Below are 24,703 nucleotides of genomic sequence, written 5' to 3'. Positions count from 1 at the left end.
TGTGTTCTAAACCATACATTTCCCAACTTCAGTATCCATTTTTCTAGTCATTCAGCTGTAGAAAATGCATACCTGAATTTTTCTGCTTAAAACCTTGTATAACTTTTAAATTGTAAGGTAACACAAATACAGTAACACCTTTGACTTGGAGGTCGCTTACTCAAACTTACAGGAAACAGTGTCTCAGCTAAGTAGCTCAATTCTCAAATACTAGAGTAGAAGATGTGCCAGATGCCCATGATTCTGCAAATATTCACTGATGTGTTTAGTTGCAGGATAAAGTCCACTTTTGCCATCATCTTCATTAAAAGATGCAAATATACAGAATATTTTTCAGAATAGTCTTCCACCACCCCCCAATTAAACACTTAACATGCATGCATGAAGAAGAAGAAAATGAAATGCTACAGAACAAGAAAATGCAGATCAAAGTTAAAATATCTTTGTTTCAGTCTCCTTAAATTTTAAGTGGCCTGGCTGCTATTTTGGAATCTTACCTGATTTGGTGAACAAACAGGAAAATCTTCAACTGGTGGAATTAAACCCTGGGCAATTAACTGTCCATAGGATGGAGGAGCTTCTCTTCTTAACAGTTCAGCCTCAACCCTTGACAAATGAGTTTCAAATGATCTTTCAAAGAAAAAAGAAATTCAAAGCACATAAGACTACGATGTATATATACACTTAAAACTATGTCAAGCTATTATAATCTGAAATAATAAATTTCAGCAGATGAAGTTTTATTAATTGAAATTTAATTGACAAAGAATATATAGTAAGTCCTTGCAGTTGTTCCTATGGGTCTATTTGGCTGAGACAAGAACAACAAAATCAACCTAACAATAAATTCCTAATAATAAAAAAGGATGGGCTAAATACAAAAGGTGTGATGAGAGATGTTTATATTATTTTATAAAAACTGAAGAATGTGCAATCCTGGTATGAGATAGTCTACAAAAAAACAAACATGCTGTTAAATACAGAATTGAGATATTTAGTTGCAGAAATACAGCTTTTCCACCTTGCTTTTTTGTAACAACATCTGAAAGCTTAAGTCTCAATAGTTAAGTGATCAGAATACTTCTCTTCCCTTTTAAGGAACAATGGCTTCAGAAATCACATGCAACAATAATTATATGTCAATAAAAATGTTTCAAGTATAACAATAACAGATATGAAAACACTTTAAAAATTTACGCAAGGCCATCTGTTCTACTTACCTTCGCTCAAACATCCTGAGTGAGTACAATTTACAAGTACATCCCAGTGCAATGACCAGCAGCAGTCCGCAAATAAGACTCCCAATGACAGCTGCAGTTATTACTCTAGTGGGCACAATGACCGGGCAATTCTCTTCATCACTGCCATCACCACAGTCATCTTGAGAATCACAAACCCAGCTCTCAAACACACAGCGGTTATTTTTACAATGAAAATTTCCTGGCTGACAGAAGAAGCAATTTTTTTCATCTGAGCCATTAGGGCAATGATTCTGGTAGTTGCAGCGATCTGAACGAGGATAACAAACACCATTTCGAGAGCAGGGAAACTCATCTCTTTGGCACATGGTGCAGTTGGTTTCATCCCTTCCATTCGGACAGTGCCAGTAGCCATCGCAGCGCTGCTGCTCTGTGTAGCAACCCCAGTTTCCACCGCATGGGATTTCCCAGGGCAAGCAGAAGCCATCTACTTGATAGGTGGCATTGAATCCTCTTGCAGCATTCACTTTGTCAGCACAAAAATGCACTCTTATCTGTCCTGAGGATGAAACAACTGTGAGTGGAGCATGAGAGTCAAACGCTGTTAGCACACGCAACAGCTTCCGTGGGTTCTCCTCCAATCCGTCATATATTTTGACATAGTCTCCATACCCTGTACCATCAAGTTTAAAATCAGTGAATCGCAAAATTACTTTGCGATGGTCACCAGTGTCTATCAGCCAGGTGCAGTTGCTTCCAGGTGGGTAGAAGTCAGGATAGTTGGGAGAACTGAAGGTACCATAAAAGTATTTTAACCACTGCCCGCATGTTGGCACATCACAGTCTATTTCGTCTCCCAGGTCAAGACAATCAATGTTACCGTCACATTTTAAAGATTCTGGAAGGCAAGTGTAAAGCTTGGTGAAGCGCGAAAGACACTGGAAATAATTGTTAGCACAAGGTTGAAAGGAAGCAGCTGTCGGAGGATTAGCTTTGGCACAAATTTCTTCGTCTGAGTTGTCTCCACATTCATCCATATTATTACATTTCCAACTTTCTGGAATGCACTTCCCATTAGCGCAATGGAACTGGTCACAATCACAATTTGGTTCATCAGATTTCCCTGAAAAAAAAAAAATTAAAAACATGTTTTCTTTTTAGAATTTAGCACTTCATTGTTTGTGTCACGTCTTTATTTGCTGCACCAGCTAGTGCAGAATGGGAAAACAACTACTTAAAAGTCTCTGTAAATCGACACAATTTTCAGTAAGTTTCAAGATAAAACAGTTTTTTTAGGTGGAAACACTGTCAGTACATCAGCATAAGCCTCATCCTTAGCTGCTTTCAGTGAAATAACTTTAACCCAAGCAAGAAGACAATGGTCATTTATAGTGACTGAAAAATCTGGCTTCTAAGGTGCTACAAATAAGCCAGAAAAATATTCTTTCTCTCCTCCATCACTTGAAATACAGAAAGATTTTGTCCTGCAGTACTGGTTACTTTCTCAAATTCTTTCTTGTAAAAGCAGCCAGACCTCTCTCCTGTCTTCGCCGGTTCCTACTTTGTACCAAAGGATCTATGTCAGGAGAGAAGCTGACAGTTGAAGATTACCTATTACCACCAACCAAAGAAAAACAAACCTCTGTCCTCACCTCCCCCCACTGCTCCTGCCTTTCCTCCAGCAACTAAGGGTGCAGCAAACACAGAAACACATGCTTGCCTGAACACAAAATTGTACTTTAAAAGTGAAGGATCCAAGTAGTGGTCCAGAAAACATGGGGTGGGGGGGTGGCTGTTGTGGGGCTTGTTTTATTTAAACTGGGGGGGGTGTGTGTGTGAAGAGACACTTTTATTTAAGAAAATGTAGTCTACTGGCTACTACCACACCTGTAACATCAAGAATATTTTTTTCAGGGCTTCATCTATTAAAGTTCCAACCATGTTAAACACAGAAGCATAGCTGGGAAGCAAGCTATTTCAGCTCTGCAGCAACTTAGCTGAGTCAAATACTGCTGCATCATTTTAAATCACTGCAATTTCTAAAAACTACAGTACAGACTGTAAAGTTGGCTATAAAACAAACTGCTGTGGTCAACCCTCCAAAAAAAAATCAAAAATCTAAAAAAGCTGGAGTGCAGGTGGCCCTACACAGCAGTAACTCAGACAAATATATACTAAATCTAAATAACACTAAACTTAGGGTTTGAAAAAAGAAACAGGAAGGACAGCACGATGAACTTACTGAAATACAGACCTTCCCAGGAGAAGCAGGTTTTTGGAAGGGAACTCTGGAGTTCACCTAATCAAACCATCAGCTCAAAGCAAGGCTAATGGAAGTCTGATTGGGTTGTTCAGGGCCTCGTCCAATCAAGTATTTTCAAAGTTCCAGTGCTTAACCACACAAAGTGATAGAAGTCCTCATATCTAGTCTGAATTTAGCTTGCTGCAACTAATCTGCTGTGATAGATCAAGTCATATCACACCCTTGTTCTCCTTTTTGCTATTTTAGTATCCTAGAAAGCATTAAAAAGAAATGCTTTACCCTGAAACAATTTTTCAAAAACAGATGCAACAATGTCAGCATTAGAAAAAATTCACGAACGCTAAGGCTTTTTAAAAAATGAATGCAGAAACAACATGAAACCAACAAGAGTGATACACGTTACGAGTACTGCTGAAGAGTGCTATAGTCAATAAATTCACTGACAGAGAGTAAAAGGAGAGCAAAAAGAAAAGTGCTGCCAGTGATTAAGTTTTAGAAAAATGTTTATTTTATTAAAAAAACCCTCAAGAACAAATCTAGTATAAATTATATGATCTTCTTGTTCTGTTACATATATAGATGTAGGTATTTTTGTAAATACACGCACTCACATGTCATTCATAATTTTCGTATGGCAAATATCTAGTATGGATTTTGGACTTGAGTTTGATACCTGTAAAAGTGAACTACTAGACTTGTCCTGCCTCGAATGACTGTATGCCATAGGTGGAGGGTAAATATAGTATATTATGCTTAAGAAGAGTACTGATTATACTCTAGCTCAATGCTTCGACCTTGCAGAACCTAGATATAGCAAGGAGCTGTAAATATTAATGGCAATACTATAGTAACAAAACAGGATACGATTTCAACCTAAGCTCTTCCTTCTGCGGGCTTTAAAACAACCCAGAAAAGAGTTGCCTGCTTGATCTTGATTTACTATTTTTAATCATTGATCCCCAAGTCATTACATCAGGAAAGTTTACATATGAATCATAAATTAGAGTGTACTCTGTACTTTTATTAACTCTGTTTTCGACTCTACATCACCATTATTAAACCCCATCACATTCTGATACCCATAATTAAAGAGGCTGATAAATTAAAGGGGGTGGAAGGAAGACAGAGGGAAGAAAGTAAAGTGACACAGAATTTACTTTCTAGTCAAGTACTGTTCCTAACTGGAAGGCTTTTTTTGTTGTTGTTTTGTTTGTTTAAAATGAAGTATGAGTATTTACATGGAAGATATTACTTACTTTAGACAAGAATTAATTCAAACAATTCACCTGGCTTATTTTCCACATCACATTTTAAACATGGAGCTCCCTAATGGTCTCTTTTAGGCCTGTAATCTATATCATTTCCCTCATTGAAGACAAGTAGGCCTAACTTGCATCCATGTAAATCAGGTATTACTATTTTTCCTCTTTTTCTAAGATCACACACCACCTTTAAGAGCAGCCTTAACACTAGATGAGATAGTTTAATGAGGTGTTAAACTGAGTACTATGGTATGATACTAATGAGAAGAAATCAAACAACATAAAGGCACAGCTGAACATATAGCAAAAGTGGTGTTAGTATTTCAGGAGTCTCCTCTTCACATTGGAGAGCAGAAATGATCAGATGATTATTAAAGCAGATTTAGCAACTCTTCTTCTATATACAGCTCAGTGTACAACAACAGAAGACTACTCTGATCACGGAAACACTACACTACCACCTCAATCATTAAATACTTCCTAAGTATCATATCAAGCATACGGACTAAGCTCAAACCAAAGTTTCAGCAAGATTCATTTAAAAAAGCGCCCAACAAACAAAACCACAAAAAAACTCCAAAACTAAACAAAAAAACATTTTTTGAAAAGACATTTAAAAACATTGGATGAACGTCTTAAGTAATCTAAATTGAGTACTACTGCATGATGCTAAAAATAAGAAATCACATAACAGAAAAAACTGCTTATTATTGAAAATGTTACAGCTTCTTCCAAAATGGGTTATACACTGAAATTGTTTCAAGATCAGAGGAAAAGAGAGGAAAGGATTTTCAGAAAAACTCCACTGAGCCTGTGGCTTGCCCTCTCCACCCATTCCATGTGTCTCTTATTCAAGATGTCCGTCCTTCCTTCCCAAAGCCCCTCAGGCAGGAATAGTGCCTCCCCTCCGTGCCTACCAGGAGATAAGCAGGGCAGAAGCTGATCCCTCACACAGCATTACGGGATGTGTGGGGGCAGTTAACAGAAACAGTAGTAGGGAAGGACTGATTCGACAATGGCTTCCCTGCCCCCCCCATCATGTTTTTTGGTGAGACAGCAGTAAGCAAAACCCAGGTAGAACACTGCCCTGAAAGCTGAGCCAGCACCAAATGCAAGGCTGCATTACTTCTGCCAAGACTTGCTAAGCTGCAAAGAGCTGAAGAGTAGAGCAACTTTTTTTTGTAGGTTTGAAAACAGATGGTAAAAAGGCATAAACCCTCCTGGAAACTTTAGGTTTGTGAAGGAGCTCTGACAAGATGGAGGAAGCCATCAGGCAGGAGTGCAGAACAGAGAACAGGGACAAACATGGCTTAGGATAGAGGAGATCAGGGCTTGTTTTACTGAATCTTGGTGGAACAGTTTTGAAGATGGGTGGCAGTGGATAGGTGTAAGAAAGTATGTGTTGTTTTATGGAGGAGGGGTGTCAAAAGTTAGTGCACAGAGATTTGGAGCAGGCCAGAGAGCGGAGTGCAGGAATATACTGAAGAAGCAAGAGAACCCAAAACCATTATGAAAACAAAGAGAAATCTAATCGAGCATTTTTGATGAGGATGCAGAAAACCATGAACCATGCTATTATATAATTTTATATATATATATATATATATATAAAATAATACTGTTTAAGGGCAGAAAAAAGTTTGGAGCTAGTCTTTACCTATGACTGTCTTCCTCCTCTCTCTTGGCAACAGCTATTAGAGCAAGAATTGCCCACAAAACAGTCTCAAACTATTACTACTGTTAACTGGCTTATATTGCATACTTGAATTATCCAAGAAAAATTTTGCATGAACAAAACCATGTCTACACTTGGATAGAGTAATTTATCATGTTAATAGGTTTTTAAATTGCGTTTTTTTTTTTAAAAACAGAGTGTACCTTCTGGAGATGGGAAATAATAACACAAATGTAAAAAGAATCCCACTGTTTCTTCTTTCTCTTGCCCTATTTATGCTACTCAGAAGTTTACCCAACCATTTTAACAACTAATTTTACTTTGATGAAAAAACTTCAAATCTTATGTTAAAAAACCTCCCAAGTTGCCCAATATTGAATTTTCCCCCCCAAAATCATTCACTCTGCTTATTACTGCAGACACTAATTCCCGCTTTGAATAGTTGAGACTGAAATAATCTACACAATGTATACTTTCAATAAGCCTTGAATTGACTACAGGACATGCATACACTATACCCTGCTACAAGGAAGCAGTTCTTGAAACAGGAAACAAAAAATGAAACCATAAAACTGAACTAGGTATCATCTGAAACATACCAGCAAAGTAGACTAATCTGAAGCCTTTTCTGGAAATGCTATCATCTGAGTGAAATCTGATCCAAACATGATCCTGTGAAGAGATGTATGGTGAAGGAATGGAGGAGCCGCATGCTCTGTAGCCTTCAATATTCTTGTAGCTTCCAATTGTCAGCCAATCTGAGCTGCATCGTCGGGATCCCTCAACGTCAAAATCTTGAAAGCTGAAAAGAAAAAAAAAAAAAAATCAAAATTGCTACCGAGCTGGATATTACGCAACCAAGCTGATGAATTACTACACATAAAAATGGAAGTTAGCTGTAAGCTCTTAAAGAAGCTCAGTTTTGCTATAAAAAACACATTAAGCCTTCATCTAAAAAAAAAAATAATTTAATAATTCTATTCATGCAATTGTCTTTATGAGTCTCATTTAATGATGTTCATATACTATTAAGTGGCTTTATTTAACCCAAATGTCATCAGACTTTGGCTAAGTGTAGCATTAGCTAATGATATAACTTGGCATTAAAAATACAGCTACATTGTTCAAAACTATGATTTCAGTTAAGATTTGCTCCCAGTTGCACTACTCGGTTACCTAGCGGATATGTCATGGAATGTCATGGTGTGGCTACAGCTTTATCAAGACATGTTGTCATGGTAATGAAGCGTGAAGAGGCAGGGCAAAACAGTCAGCACAGACAACATAGCAGTAAACCAGAAATGAAATGTGAAATGTATGCTAGGTAAATGAGCGGGAGGAAACAATGTAAGAGGAAAAAAAAAAGGTTTTATGAAAAACAAAATGTATGAAAAAGTTTAGAAAGCATTTCTAGTAGACTAACAGCTCTACCTACTTTACATTGCATTTATGCCAGTTTAATACTTAGTAGAAAGACTGTTTAAATTAAAAAGCAGTACTTTAAAAGACTAACTGATGTCAAAGCAAATACTTCGTAATGAAGAGCTGCTTCTTAGGTCAGCAGGTCGGTACTGGAAACTGAAGTAAATCTGTAGCTAATGCAGTTTCATTTTCAGCCTGTGAAGCAGTACTAATTTGTATCTTGATGCTAAAACAAGCCTAGATTTCCCTTGTGGCAGTAACGCGGAATGAACTGGGGGGAACTTGAACCTATGATGCAACTTTTTTTACATTACTTCTTTAGAAAAGTTATAACGTACATGAAAATGTGGGGAGCTGACTGCACCAAAAGTCAGCATTTCCAAAACTGCAACCATTATCTATTGATTCTCTATTTACACTCTGTCACTTTTAAGCACACCATGAGACTTCATAGCAATGAAGCAGTACAGAATTTCCCCTACAAATTTTTAATGCAAAATTCTTATATTTCAGAGACATTAGAAAGAAATCAAATAAATGAGCACAGACACTTTCTCTGGTTGCCAACTCTCCAGTTGAAAACAAATGCTACATGGCTGTGTAAGAGCAAATCAAATAAAAGGAAAGGGAGAAAACAAACAAAACAGGAATCCTACATTTACAGGAAGGAAGAGGAAATTGGTACATACACAACCGGCAGTTAAAAATGTCTAGTCAGCACTTCTTCAATCCATGCGGTTAATACAGGAGCACCATTACCTTATAGTAATGATCTCCCCGGGGTTTGCATGGATGTACCAGCTACAGTTGATTCGGGCAGGATACTCAGAGGGCCACCCTGGACTTGTGATTGTCCCGCTTGGTGATCGAATTTGTTCTGGAATATCTCCACAAGCTAAAAAATACGTATATGTTGAAAGCAACTTGATTAACGCCATTTTTTTAAAAGCCAGTAGGATAAAAATCAATCAACACTTACCAGGAAAAATATCGCACGGAGTTAGATGAGGTAGCAATAAAACAAATATCTAAAGTTCGTAATGGACAGAGCCAAAAGATGTTTTCCAGTGTTGCCAGTATAAAAGTTTATTCTAATGTCAGTTAGTACTAAAGATTAAAAAAGATTACTCTATACAGACACTGACAACTATATTAGTAATATGGAAGATTATGTATTTCCTAGTTTTATTTTCAGCTTCCACAAAGAGTCAGTTAAATTTAAATATGCATTTACACCTTATACTTCAAAATGTGTTAGAAGGTGAAAAATAAATTAAAGCAAAATAATCAAGGAGTTGAAATTTCCTGTTTCAGGAAGACCTATGCCTGGCCATCACTTACCCCCTTCCAGCCCTCGGCATGGAAATGATCTTCATACATGATTCCAATGTTTGGAAGGCAAAGAGCAACTACTGCAGCACACTTCTTTTATAGATATTAAAAGTTAGGTTTACGAGAGATTATTCTGAAAAGGGACTCATGTAACTACATTTCTGAAAATGGACTAGAAAGCTTGTATTTATACGACTAATTCTATGCAACTGAAGTAACAGCTATTTGCATTCATACTTTGTTGTAGGTGTAGCTTTCTGTATTAGCCTTAACTCAGTTGCTCATTCTTTTCACTACAGTGTTCTCAGCTCTGCTGATTTCATTTCAAGTGATGTACTTACTAGTTTTATGGGTTTGTTTCACTGGGGGTTTTCTCTCCCCTTAGCGGCCTTATATCCAGCACCTGTCCTATAGCATATTCACAACCTTCACATAAATAGGAAGGCCAGAATACTCTTGCTACAGAGCCCGAAATTATGAGGAGGTTTCAGAGGTCAGAAATCACATTAAAAATAATTGCCCTCTGTGCTCTTGTTTTACAATTTCCTTATGCCAGTCCAAAACTTGTGGGCTCTCAAAGTTTACTGGTAGCACAATCAGTTACACACGGCAGTACAAATGGAAGAAATACTACAAAAGAGGAGGCATTTGCATTATTGTCTGATGATCAAAAGCTTTTAGAATGTTTTAAATTTTGAATATGTATTTGATTAAAGTAAAAAACCAGAACTGATGCAGTGGTCAAACACAATGAAGAATGAACTGCATTTGTAATAGTGCAAAAGCTATAATAATGTAATTTGTAAACAAGTTATTAATTTTTTCCTGTTTTTATCCACAATCATGCTTTAAAGATAATTTTTCAAGACTATGGGGACCTGAAATTATTGACTAGCTTTAATACCATAAAAAGTCATATTCTTAAATGATTATTATTACTTAAAAATATTTCTATATGGCATAAGTACATTTCTAAAAATAAGTTTAAGAGGATTAAAAGAAAAAAGTGCTAGCATGTGCCTGCACTTTCTCTATTAGCGTAAATATAGAACTCTAGAAACAAAAACCTAGAAAACAAAACAAACCAAAAACTCTAGGAAAAAAATCTAAGTAATTTTACTGTTCTCACATACAGCTTTAAGAAAACATTGCTTTAAAAAGTTTTTCACATGTTTCTTATTAGAGCTTCATTCCTGCTGCACAGTTAAGTATTAACATACTTTGACTACAGAACATAGGACCTGTCCTAATATCTAGGGAGAAAAAAAGTCTCAAAATAGAGAAAGACACTATTTTATTTGAATATTCTATAACTATTGCCTGGAAAAGTTCTTGTTTTAATCTGGAGCAAACCCTATAGGTGGTGCTCTAACACCATGAGAGTTTGGAACCCTACTCCTGTGTGAGTGATCTGGATCTACTTTACATCTGTTCAGACAAGAAACGGAAGGACCGGAAAGAAAAACTGGTTATTTGCAATTAAATGTTGAAGTAAAATAACATTGTCAACAGGTATGAAACAAAAACACACGCAAAAAAAAGCAGAAGTATGTGTAAAACGAATGTACTAAGCTTGCAGATGCTGGCAAGCAATTCCACGCACTACTTGGGTCCTACTGAAATAATGCTCAGCTTAAAAAAAGTTCCCTTCAGGTGAAATTTATACTATTACAACATTCATCCGGTTTTAGACATTTACAAACTGACATATGAGACTGTGTCACTAAGAACTTCTGAGGAAGCTTTTTTAAGTTTGCCTGACAAAGAAAAACCTTACACTACAAGATAAAAATAATCCATTCAACATATATTAATTGAATTTTACAAAGTTCACCTCTAAAAACTTAAGAATGCTATCAAGATATGTACAGCATGTGTCTGTTGAATAGGAACCTCCAACCACTGCTAGCAACAGTAAAATACGATGCAATTAGCTTTGCAACTTCCTCTGCTGGCACAGCGCACCCTGACATCTACGATTTACTCAATCCAATCCCTGTAGTACTACAACCAGTACTTTTACTTGTTACACAAGTTTGAATGGAAGAAATTCCACACAAAAAGGCTGTAGAACCAAGGCATTATTTTCAGAACACTTTGAAAACTTAGTTTTACTCAAATTTAGGTTTTTTAGCCTTTGTTTGCAATACCAGCCATGTCTCTGTATTTTCTGTATTCTTTTACTCAAGATGGCTTTTTCTCTGTTTCCACTAAAGCTGACCCTGCAGAGCAGGGGCAAAATATGACCATTTCCAGCACCATCCAATATGGGGAGAAAGAAGCAGACGAAGGAGGGCATGAGGAAGCAAGAAAGATCACAGACACTAAAATACAGGGTGGAGTGAACAATACTGTACTTCTGCTGCAGAAGAGAGAAAAATCAAACTGAAGAAAGTGTGCATATGAAGTAGGTGTTAAAAAAATAAAAGGGAATGGACTAGAAAGGGAATTTCAGCTTCCTTAACTTCAGGTTAGCTAGATAAGCTAGATGTACTCACATACTTGGTATACATTCGTTCACTGAAATCTCTTACTTACAACTCAGGAAACAACAGAAATCTCCCATTTGCTTAAAAAGTGTATAAAGGTCAATATCAGCTGTTTAGAAGCTGCACTTCAGAAGTGCTGTCATTTTCAGAGAGAATAATTTCTCAGTAAGATTTTTAAAATCAAGGATAACCTTTTGAAATAAAACAGTTTTAAAAGGAATTTACTATAAAGATAATAGCAAGCCTTTTAAAATCAATTCCTGACCCTCTGCTTATGTAGGATGTTTTTTCTAAAGCTTTTTAGAATATCACATAACATACACTTTATTCGGGTGTTTGCAAACATGGAGAATGTGAACAACACCAAGAAGGGCATGGGAATAAAAAAAAACAATTCCAGTGACAGCGTATAAACCAGACATGTATGAATAGTGGCAAACATCTTTTCAATAAGTTGTGGAGAATTTGCACTTCTAATATCAGTTGCTAGTGGCCCTGCAGGTATTTGTCATACAGGTCAGTTCTGTCTATAGGAGCATAAAATTACAGGAAAACTGACTAGGTTTGGAATAATTTATTAGAAGTGTTAAAAATACATAAGAAACAACTGAACGAAAATTAGAGGAGTCAGGAAAAAAAAAAAGAGATAAGTTTGTAAGCGAGGCAGAAGCACAAAACAAATTAAGAAGGTTGCATAGAGAAGCTAAGATTCATAGTGATGCATGCCCAGCACGTTTTCAAATCTCATGCTGGTGGCTGTAAGATTTCTGGATGAGAACAACTGCCTCCTGCACAACCATTTCTACATGGGTGTTGTCTCTGTCTATGTTCCTCTCAATTCCCCTAAATTCTCTGATACAGTTCTGTTCATCCATTCTCTACCCATTTTAAACTCTTTCCTTCGTGAGCCTTTATTTTATTAACAATCTATTTGCAATTCTGTTTGTTACTTTGCTACAACTCTGTTCAGTAGATTGCAACACTGTAATTAGGACTGAAGACATTTCACAGACTTCAGTGCAAAATAACGGCCAAAAAAACTACTGAGAGGATAAACTGTGCACGTGATTTTCTGCTGTATATGGATTTTCTTGTAGATTTTTTAAAAACACATACAACAGTCTTCTTTCTTCCCTTCTTCCTGAAATTTGTTCACCACCCCACATTACAGAACATGACCATAATCCACCTATGGGGTGTTGACTGGTAAACAGAAGTGAGCCAATGAAAACTTTACCAAATTTAACTTGCAAGTTGTAACAAGAAAATAATTAAGAAACCTATGCAAAAATTCTGTACCAAGATCTAGAGAAGTAAAGTACCTGTGGTAACAGTGAACAACATGTCAAGGAAAAAAGTCACTTCAGAAAAGCAGGGAGAGGGAGATTAGGGATTTATCTTCACAGTAATGCCAGGAGATTAGTTGAAAAGATAAAAGAATTAGCTTTCAATGTGAACCACAAGATGATAAGGTATGCATTATATTGGACATGGTAAGGACATGAATGCAGCTGGATAAATGATCTGAAGGTGTTTAAAACAGCTTAGAGTAAAAAGAGAATAATGTTGTGATAAAGTCTAAACCATGAATAGGGAGGATAATTATTGCATTTGTAACTCTCAGGAGCCACTGAAAGTCTCATTTGGAGAACTACGGGGGAAGAAGGCATAGGAATCTTTGCCTCCAGGTCAAGCTGTAAAGCTTTAATTTAAAATGCCCTTTGCTCTGCAATACAGAGATGCTCAGTAAAAAGGAATCATTATTTTTTTTTTAACTGTTGTGAACAAGTTTTTTCACCAGTGCAGAAGTTCTTCACAGCGGGAGTGGTGGGGGTGGGATGGGGGGTGGTGTTGGTTTTGCAGTTGTGACAACTATGGTGCAACACATCCCAAAGACAGACCTGAAAATACTTCTCAATTTTTCAGATTTTAAAGGCATAAATACTTGTTCTCTAGTGATAGCTTATACTCAAGAGACAACATTCCATTATTGCTGCTGGTAGAAAAAGCGTGCTCATATATTAGAGGTGTACCTGTAACTTGGCAGATATGATATACAGCAGAAGCATAAATACCAAAGACCACAGAGGTCTGTGCTATTAAAACATAATTTAGTAAGGTAGGTCATACAGCCTTACAGCAGCAGCATGACAGGAAATCTACCATCAAGACAATCATTTCATTTTAAATCCCTTCTCGGTAGCAACTGTCCAAGAAAATCGCTTGCTTGGTTTCAGTACCAAGTTAAAGTTGGGATTTAGAAAGATTAAAGGCCAGATGTCTTCGGTTCTATTTTACAGAAACTCTGTTTAAAATTGTTCTGATAAATATAAAGCTGTCCAGGTGTACATGATGAAGTGTATTATCTTCAAGTTCAAAAACATGTTTGGGAGACCCAGATTGTTTCAAGGGAACTCAAAAATCATCTAAATCCATCCCCATCTTTTATACTCGGGCCATGCACCTAACATTTAAGACGTACATACAAAGAACTGCAAGGAAAATGCCTCTGGGTCTGCCTACACGCTTTCTTCAGGTTTTCATTAACAGACCACCCCCGTCCCCATTATCTCAAAATTCTCCACCAAACAATTTTCACTTCATATTAAAAGAGAAACTTTAAGAGTATGCTATTTATTTTTCCCCAGCTGGAAAGTTATTTTAGAAAACAGGACCACCACAAGTACTTTTTTTTTTTTTAATTTATTTTTAAATGGAAGTCCTTACTGGATCTTTCTTCTCAGTAGTTAAAGGTCTGACTACCAGCTGCTGTTACCTTGTGTAGAAAGTACATTGTGTTCTCCTGGTCTTGGCACTGCCTATTCAAGCATGCTGGCCAAAGTACTGAAAGCAGAGTCGAAAATTCCATTCACCTCTTGCCCAGCAGATGCTTTTCTGCCTGTGTTGCGACCTGTGACACGGCTATTGCAGTAAACAAAGGGGTGAGGGGTTGTTAAAACACAGCCTGCAAGCCGCGTAGCTAGATTTTAGGCTGCGTACCTCATACAACCCAATTCCAGCAGCAATTGTTCCAACAGTGGCAAGTACCTGTGCTGTTATTTTTTACAGTGTGCCATAAATGTACTATATATACTTGGTGCATGACTACTGTTGAAAAGTAACAACATTCTTCACGATGCAGGACAACAATGGATAGCAAAGATCTTCTATAATTAGCCTTCTGACGGTCTGAGTGGCAAACAATGAAAGGGAAAAAGAAGGTAGTATGGTGTAACAGAGACCATCCACTGACTGCATTTATCCAGAAACTTCACCATGTGCACAAGTAGCAACGTTAATGTCTGAAGCGATACTGCAAGGACAACTACAGCGAGATGTGCAAGCTGTTGTAAAAAAGGATGAGCTTGCATTCTAACTCTTATTTTAGGAGAGGTATGTGAAAATAGGTTTGATTTCCAGAGATTAGGGGCAGCTTCCCTACGGAAAGAATCAGGCTTCTATTCTTCTACCCACAGAAGAAGGGTGTTTGTCTCCCCACCTGCACATATGAGCATCTGCATCATAAAACATGACCAGCAGCTTAGCTGACACTGCTTAACATCTGAAGAACAAAGACTGCACACTGGTATTGCTTAATTCCTTAATGGCCACACAGTCACATCACTAACAGAGAACAGTCCCAACTGTGGCTGCTGCCCAGAAGAGGCCTAAGACCGACCTACTGGAAGAGAATGTGGCAACCTCTGAGCAACCTGTGCTGCTTTTATACCCCATATTCTCCCAGTATCTCATCAGTTTCTCGAGTTCTAAAATTCTTCGTTTCTTGTATTAAGGTAACTGTGCAGTCAAGTGTACAGTAGTTTCAGTTACTGCTTCAATCTAATCAGGTGAAACGCATAACTCCTGGATTTATATTATTTGATAGTAGCAGTGTCCAAAATTACATTTGACTAAATTTCATTTCACAAAAACGTTACTGTGGAAAGAAAATACCAATTCAACTTCAACCAACTTTTCTCTTAGTTCAATGTTTGTATGGAAAAATAATTAAGCAGTCCACTTAGAAAGGCATAATCTGTTCATGAGCATGCAGGTATCAATTTTATCTTATGAGAATTTTTCCATGTTCCAGTTGCTTCATTCCTTATTACATGCTGCAAAAGGCAGTAATAATTTTTATAGCCAAATATCTCTTCATAAGATACCAGGTGGCTTTCAATATTTACTATTTAAGTCATGCATGAAATTTAAACATTACCAAAAATGACTTACCCGTTGACACTCCTGAAATATGCACATTTTCAGAATGTTCTGCAAGAGCACCATTTCCTAAAATTAAACATAATGAATAAGCTAATTTCCAAGATAAAATTTGTAAAAATTCTTCAGATACCCTTTCACAGCACAGAAAGAACAAAACCGATGTTATTCTAATTAATACTAAACATTAAAGGTCCACCGTTCATTTTATGATAATAACTTAGAGAAAAACTAAAGAAAAAGTTACTGTACAATGAAAATAAAAAATAAGTATCGTTAGTGTAGTAGGAACAATTAAATATATTTAAATTAAATACTAGAAAGTTAAGGAGAGACTGATAGTAGTAAAGAGTTTTGAGAAACTTCAGGCATTTTAGATGATAGATTTTGCATTATTTCGTACCAAATGCTATTTTCTTTTCAAGAAAGGTTTATTTCAATACATCTTCCCCATCTCCTCCTGGATCAAGATCTGTGAGTAAAGGCTATGCAAACAAAGACATCCAGGTGAAGACATCCATCTATTTCACAATGAATTGCAGCCTATACCCTTCATCCAGAAAGACAGTTCACATATAGCCAGAACTAGCTACCTTCAAGAGTAACTCCCCATCAATGTTCATTAAAACTAAGTGTATCCTTGCAAAGACAAAGACCCATATGGTCATCAACAGTTAAGGGACAAAAAAGTTATTCCTCCAAATCTCATCTTATGTACTCCTCCAAAGTAAAAGCAATCTGCTAAAGCAAGTACGTTTGCTGACAGGTGGTAGCCCTGTTACATGATGTGACAGATCAAGCCGTACTTGCACATGTTTCTCCCACTGAACAGCTCTCATTCTCCTCTCCTTTATTCAACATCTTTTCTTTCAATCTTTACAACAAATTTTTAATAAAATCTTCCAGGCATTTCGGGAGGAAAGCACTACCTTCACAAATAAGCCCCTATGAACATGGAACATCACTAAGCAAATTTTAAAACCACAACTCTTTATGCCTCACAGTTTTCTAATATTTAGTATTTGCCACGTCACACAGATTTTCATACATGTGAAATCAGTTGTTCTACCAGCACTGCAATGTAAGTGTGATATATTTGGGTAACAAGAACCTTAAATAGATGAAGAAAACTTCAATTCCTTTTATACCAAGCTTAAAGACTGTTTGAGTTGACCTAGAATATATACACCTAACTAAGCACCTCAATGTTCCTCCACTGCAGTGGTTACAAAGAAGATGTTTCAGAAATTGCTCCCAGGGTTGACACCAAATGCACAAAGATATACTTTTTTACTTCCTAAAGACACAATACAGTTAGGATCCTGATGATCAGAACTTGTAGAAAAATAGCAAGTCTAATTTTTCTTTTTTTAAAAAACTACATTCTTGGGCTCTTAAAATTGACTTGTTTCCTCTCCCATTTTTAATGTACTAATTTCACTGCATGTATTTACATACCAGTTTGCTTTGTCTCAGTTAAAAAAAAAAAATCCACTCTGTAACAATTCCCCTCAATGTTCAAAAGCCAGAAGTATTTTAAAACAAAAACCTATTTCAAATACTGTATTAGTGAGCAACCATATTCCAATTAAACTATTTTCAAAAGTAAAATATACCTGTAAGTTTTGAAAAGCTATTTTCCAAATAATTTCTCCATTTTGCATATAAACTGACATGCTAAGGAGAGTTTGCTGCTCTGATTTCATGTCTTCAGTAACACTTCGCTCTACATTTACAAAATAAACACCATCTTTCCTGTAAAGTGATTTTACTTCTAACTGATTCCACAAGAGCACATTTCTGACTGTCTTGCTTACTATTATGGCCACCAACACAAGGAAAACTCTTGTTTCAGGCTAAAAATAGCTTACTGGTATTTCACCTTTCAATTACCGTAGAATTATTCACCATTTTCGTATTTTCAAAAAGGGGTTATTAGCACATACAACTACATCTGTGATTGTTACTGAACACTGAAAATGAACAGCATGACAAAAAAGAAGGAATTCACAAACATTTGGAAATATGAAAAATCCCAAAGTAATTACATTGAAGAAAGTCAGTATCTGGACACTCCATTGATGCCCCCAGAATCTGAATTACAGACAAGCTGCCTATACATAAAGACCAGGAAAACTAAAAAAACCCAGAATTTTAATGAAATCAGTTCTGACAAAAATACAATAACGAAATATGAAAATACTGACACAATACTGAAGTGGTGGAAAGAAAAGCAATGTATTTACAAAAAATGGACAAAAACTATAAATCAATAATAACGAGAAGCATACTAAAATGGGAACTCACATCCAAATCCTGTACATATTGACTAAGTATTAATGAGATAAATTAAGAAGAAAACTTAAGCCAATATCCAAAACCTGAATGCTTTAATATTTTCCATCTAAAAATGCTTATGATCTAACAATTAATCTCTTGACACAAAGTGATGCCACATTTATTGTCAAATTAACTTCAGTGATTAGTCAGAATAAGCACTAATGTGTGACGATGAAGTCTCAACTCAGATTCAAGTACTACAGCATCAAAATAAGGCGGGTTTTTAAAAATTATTTACTTGCCAATAATCCTTCATTACATGAAAGATGAACCTTAGAAACCTCTCAGATTATTTCTTCCTTTTTTATTGAAAACTGTCACTGAAAAAGAGCATGTTCAGATGCCATTTAAGCGTTACTAACTGCAGACACCTTTATGAAATTTTTAGGCAAAGATGCTTATATGATCTCAAAAATTGTGCCACACGGTTCCATATAAACTGAGCCCACAAGAATATCAATATCAGGTAACAGTTCAGTAATTTCCATTAAGATATGGGAACATTATAATCTTTGAAATTCCTGTTAGTTTGTCTATTTAATACAGAAGAGCATCAGTATAAAAAAACGTTATCTTAGGTCACCAGTAAGATTTCATATTTCTTAATGTTTTAAAGAACTATCTCCTATTCATTTCCATTTGAACCTCAAGATTTAAATTGAAACAGGTGCCACCTAACAAAAAATTGACACGAAGTTTGTGCACATCAGTTACAGGAGCTGGTTAAGTACATGCAACAGCACAGTGCTGGAAGATACACCAAGAAGCTCCTGCACAAATCCATTTTGCCTGCAAGAAACCAAGTTTGTTTTTCAAAAACTGACATCTTCCATCACCTTTTTTTTTTGCAACTTCTTAAAAAAATCACTTGTGTAACCAGGACTATACCCATTTCCTTCATATACGTTTATAAATACTTATGACAACTAGACCACTTCTGTTAAGTGGTACTAAACAGAAACGTATGTCAACTTTAGTCCTGCAGCTTAAGATATGGTCAACAACTGCATCTAAGTTCAAAAATTCAAATAGACAAGGCTCAAGACAAAAACAAGCGTTTACTGTTTTTTTCAAAAAAAAAAATCAAAATAGAATCTTTGGTAAATATGTTACAAGATATGTTAAACTACTGGTAACTTCTAGGTTAAACAGAAGTATGGAAAGTACTTTCAATGGCTTTCTATTTAAGTGCACGAGTTTGTTGCCACCACTGCTAGTAACATCTCTAAAGGTTCCTTGACTGCAATAAAAAAAAAAAAAATCAGCCAATTGGTTATTAAATGAATTTGACTCTTTGTAATGTGTGTTTATAGTACAGAACAATCTCCAATTTCTGAGGTGCCCTTCTGTCTTGAATAACTTTAAAAATCTCTTAAATGCTCAAAGTATGGTTATGTTCAAAGTTGGTTACCAATTCTGATGACTCATCCATAATTTTTGTTTTATTTCCACAGCACAAAGCCAGTTCTTTTGACCTTCATCAGTTTGATCTATCCCAGTCAAATCTTCCGAGCTGAGATGCTGTCTTGTCTTAGGAGCAGTCAGAAACAGACAACAAGGAGTTCCACAAACACTTGAATTAATTCCTTTGATTTGTGTCTCACAGCTGACCAACCACACAAGCAGGCAAGATGACAGACACTAGGTTTGCCTCCAGGCTTTCCAGAAGTTGGGGCATTTCTCCCCTGTCAGTCTACACGAAACTACGTTAAACACCCCCCAACACACTCACAACTCACTTCCAAACATCCTGCTCAGAGAGCCATGAGCCCTATACTCCTATACAGAGTCTGGAGAGGAGAACAAAACTATGCAGCAGACAAAAACCATAGCCTTGGAAGGTATCTGACTCACTAACATCTTCAGAGTTTCATTGCACACTGGAAGATAAACACAGGCCAGGGAAGCAGGGCTGGCAACAAGGAAAACATCGCAGTAGCAAACACTCCAATCAAACTGCAGAGGAAAACTGTAAGGGGAAAGTGTGGAAAAAATGATGCTTTCACAGCTGAAAAACATGACTTGTTTGGAAAAAATAGCTACTAAGTTCTATATATTTGAACCCCAGACAGCTGCAACGATGCTCAGACTGATGTGGAAGCTAACCACAACGCAGCCGCCCTCATTTTAGGATGTTACCCCCTACAGCCCTCCTTCCCCGTAGCCTATGCAGCACAGCTCGCTCCCAAAATGGGATCAGTACCAGACCCAAAGGATTATCTGCACTTACCTTCGGAGATAAAACTAAGCCTACAGTCCTCAAATTAGCTTCTCCTTTAAGTTTTAATCAAATTCATGCAGTTTTTAAAAAGCATGGCCAAATAATTATGCCCCCCAATAATTAAGTGTCCCTCTTCTTCAAAACACTCAGATTAAACAAGACAAGCTTCTGCATTCCAGATACATGAACTTGGAGGTTTCAGACAAAGAATAAGAAGTTTATCTAGATACTGATATATTTGAGATAGCAAATAATGACTGTTAAATGAAAACCACATTTTAATTTTGATCTGACCAAAACTAGTAATATGTATGCACAGTGAAGTGATGACTATTGTAGAAGTGCACCCCAAAAATTTGTTGTATGCAACTTTGTCCACCGCGATTGTAAAATCAAATTTTGTAGCTTCATTTTGGAAGAACACCATGTATCTTGGGACTCAGTTAAATCCAGACTGTGTTTTACACATAAATTAACTTTACTGTTGAAATGAAAAATGAAAAGAAAAAAAAATGCAGTGGCAAACACTGCATTTAAGTTACCTTTATTTTTGCTGCTGGACCAAGTAGTTACTGTCCACAAAAAAAAATCATGCACACATATCTCCACTGAAGCTAAAATCTTCCCTATCAAGATTAAAGCCTCTGCCATTAGCTTTAACAGTCAAATTACAATCCCCCTACAAATAGAACTGTATAAATTGACGAACTGTTGTAACTGAGCGGCTATGAAGAGAGAGTTTTTTCTAAACTACCTTGAGTTAAAAGGTACTGTGGTGGATAATGAATCAGCAGACTGGACAGGGTATTTCTCTAGAACCACAATTATCAGGGACACGAGATCAACACCACTTCCTGTACATAACGTGTTTCCAAACACCCTTTATCACGGTACATGCTCAACTTGCTTTACTTTAGACAATGTACTTCATGACCAAACTTCCTTTTTTCATCCTACTCCCCAAATTCCCGTCCACTCCATACTTTACAAAGAGTATGCTTAACTTGTTTCACTGCCTCTTGTCAGCTGAAGTTACCTTGCATCAATCTTCACCGAATTTTGCTTCTAACTGATCAAGTGTGGATGATGCCACCAAAATAAGGATCTTACTACACACTTCCATGAACAAACTGGTGTTGCCTTACTTATCACCCCACTAAAAAGCCACTTGGCAATGGTCCTATGATGGCCTAGTCCGAAAATAGCAATTCCCTTCTTGATCTAGAGATACAGGAGCTGGAAACCTCCATGATGCCTCCACCGTACTCCAGCACGCTTATCAGAGCTGACTCCTTTTGCTCGCAGTCCCAGGCAGTGGCCATCCTCCCCCCCACCCTTCCTGCACACATCTAAGCACAGAGGTGCAGAAGGAAGCTCTGCCTGCAGACGCTGTCTGTCAGGCTGAACCGCAGCCACGCTCCTCTGCTGCGTTGGTGGGAGGAAAGTGCAAAGGCTAACTGCCTACCCATCATACCTATGGTTAATCTAAGGTTAAGGTGTTGCAGGTCAGAGCAGAGCATGCGGAAGACCAACAGAAAAACAAGTCCTACCACCCTCCTCCAGATAAACTAGATGATCTTTAAAGATCCCTTCCAGCTCAAACCATTCTTTGATAAAAACATTTGTCTAGTATGTAACCCGAAATACTACACTGAATTATTCACATGTAGGTCACATGCAGTTAATGAGCCAAAAAAATTATGTAGGATCCTCCTCAGTATTTTGGCTCAGCCTTTACAACCTCCTCATCTCCTGAACACTTTGCACTTATATTTGTTAAACTATTGTGCATTTAGATTAAATGCATTAGCTGCAGGGATTTAATGCTGTCACAGCAAAGCACTATATATCCATAGGTATATGGCCATACTGCTGCCAAACTCTCCAGTACTGCAGAAGGAGCAGTACACAGAAAATTGAGATCATGCAACTGAGAAAAAAACCCCCACTTTCTACAATCTCAGAAGAACATGAGCGTACAAAAGAGACCAGACTTGTTTTTTCATCCTTTATAACCTAGAAAAGTCTCTCAGAATATGGGTTCTCCTGTACTTTCTCTTCTATCTGTGCAAAATGTTTCTCCTGCCACTGCTAAACTGTATTACAGAAATTCAGACTTTGCCCCCCTCGGAAGACAGGAACAGAGCTACATGTGCAACTTCAACGTTACAAGAGACAAGGAACTGGAAGTGGAGCAAATAGAAAAAAAAAAAAAAGAGCAGTCTGTGCAATTGAAACTTACCCTCCCAGAACAGTTCATGAAATAGACACTACCAGTGCTACAGGGAATGCTTCAAACTAAGGTGCGGCAGAGCTCAGAGTACACAGTCCACTGAAGCCAGGCAACATTTCTCACGTCTCCACATTCAGTAACAAAGCGAAGCAGCAGTGTCATTCTCAGATGCCTACAGAAACCAGTCACACCCTTTACAGGTGACACCATTTTACTATTTCCTACCTTATGATGGCTTAGTTTGCAATTACTGCAGTCTTTTGATCAGAGATATATATGAAATCAAATTAACACGTTTGTGCGCCAAAATCTATTTGGAATAACTACTCAAGATAAGATTCATGATCCAGTCATCTCATTTTCACGTCTTTATTATTCTTTTTTCTATAGTGCATTGCATCTTTGACCAGAAGTTTTTGTCCTACACCCAACTGCTGCTTACTGCCTTGTCAAAAAGCAACAGATGCTTTTGCATAAGTTCACATATTTCATTGCAAGAGGCAATTAAAAAAACATCATGAGAAGTGACAGTATTGACTTTTAGGCATTAACTGATCAATAATCTCCAGTTTAGCTGAAGAATCTTTGCAAGAGTTATTGAAAACTTTTGTATTATTTATTTTTAAATAAACAGTTTGGTGTTAACCAGTTTATGTGCAAATCTTCTCCCTATTTCCTTAGGGTTTAATACTGGAGTCATAGGAACTCCAGGTGGTCATTTGTAAAACAGCACTAAGCTGTTCAGCAAGATGTAAATTATTCTCCAGGTAAGGGAAGAATTAAATAACCATTTATTTTAATATAAAATTGCACATGTAATTGACAGAAAGCCTTTCTGCTGTGCAGACATCAGTGAGAATTCTCTACTAAAGGCAAGCTAAGCAACAGAGTGACAAGGTTTATTCCAAATCCCTATAACAGAAGAACATGTGCTACAAAGAAGATACAGTAAATATATCTAAAATTTCAAACAGTGAAAGCAAATGTTCATACGTTGTCTACTCAAATACTACAATGGCATGATTAATTTATTTAATTAAGGAAAGAACAAAAATGACTAACAGATGAAACTATAGTGAAATAGTGGCTTATTTAAATGTGTTTATGATACAAAAGCAGGAAATAAGCACATAAAAGTTCACTGTGAAAACAGATAAAGCACAGAATTTGTTTACAATACTCAGTGCTGTTATTTTATGTAGTACCATTTTTATTTTGGACTAAGTGCGATGTAGTTTTATTTAGAAAACTAAGACAAGAACTACAGAATCAATTCTGCAATGGAATTGTTTTATGTAGGTTTTAGATTTTTATTTTTACTTTTTACAACCACCAATATTTACCATTTTGTGCTCAGGAAATTATTTCTTCAGTATAAAACAATCGGTATGGTGCTGCTGAAAGTCTGGGCTGTATACTTAAAACCTGTTGCCCAACACTGCATTTTCTGATAACCTTCCCATTCTCACGCTGTCCTTTCCTCCTCACAGAGGCACTTTAAATGATTAGCTGCACGATACTTTCAAAAAAAAGTCTTCATTCATCTCTTGGTGAATAAAACACAGCCACAAAGTTTCCAAATCTACATTTACTGTACAGAGCCCAAACCCAAAATTAATCAGTAGTTGAGTGAACAACAGCACATACCTTTACTCCTATAGTCTTGATAACACCAACTTAAAAATCTCCAAAGAAAAATATTCTACTACTTTTACATTCTTTAGCATTGGAACATTACTCCCCTCACCAAAAAAACGTCTGCATTCATTCTTAAAAAACTGACCATTAAAACAGGTACTCTAAAAATCAAATTCCATTACACAAGCAAATGTTTTGAATTTGAAGAACATACAGTGATCAGGTCACAACAGATCTGTTAGCTTCTCTACCAAAACATAATACATCCTTTATTCTTGATAATTTTATCGTGTTAACTTGGGATTTGTCTACATTAGTATTTTATTTCAAATAAGGAGCATGCTTCTCAATCTCCTGATCTGCTCCACTTCCTGTGCTTTGGTTCACATTCCACTGTGGCCTTGGAAC

The 24,703-nt window shown here is 36.7% G+C and overlaps 1 protein-coding gene across 2 annotated transcripts in view; it reads right to left on the bottom strand.

The window, feature by feature from the left end:
* LRP12 (LDL receptor related protein 12) overlaps positions 1-24,703 on the bottom strand; it is a 52,296-nt gene that overhangs the window by 3,935 nt on the left and 23,658 nt on the right. For both annotated transcript variants that reach the window (XM_075415696.1, XM_075415697.1), the window contains exons 2-6: positions 15,876-15,932; positions 8,581-8,716; positions 6,999-7,201; positions 1,221-2,322; positions 498-630 (exon numbers count right to left, since the gene is read on the bottom strand). In XM_075415696.1, coding sequence (XP_075271811.1) covers positions 498-630; positions 1,221-2,322; positions 6,999-7,201; positions 8,581-8,716; positions 15,876-15,932 — 1,631 coding nt within the window. The remainder of the gene's footprint in view (positions 1-497; positions 631-1,220; positions 2,323-6,998; positions 7,202-8,580; positions 8,717-15,875; positions 15,933-24,703) is intronic.

Source organism: Opisthocomus hoazin, chromosome 3, assembly GCF_030867145.1.
Source record: "Opisthocomus hoazin isolate bOpiHoa1 chromosome 3, bOpiHoa1.hap1, whole genome shotgun sequence".
NCBI classification, from domain to species: Eukaryota; Metazoa; Chordata; class Aves; order Opisthocomiformes; family Opisthocomidae; genus Opisthocomus; species Opisthocomus hoazin.
This window is presented reverse-complemented; position numbering and strand designations above follow the sequence as displayed.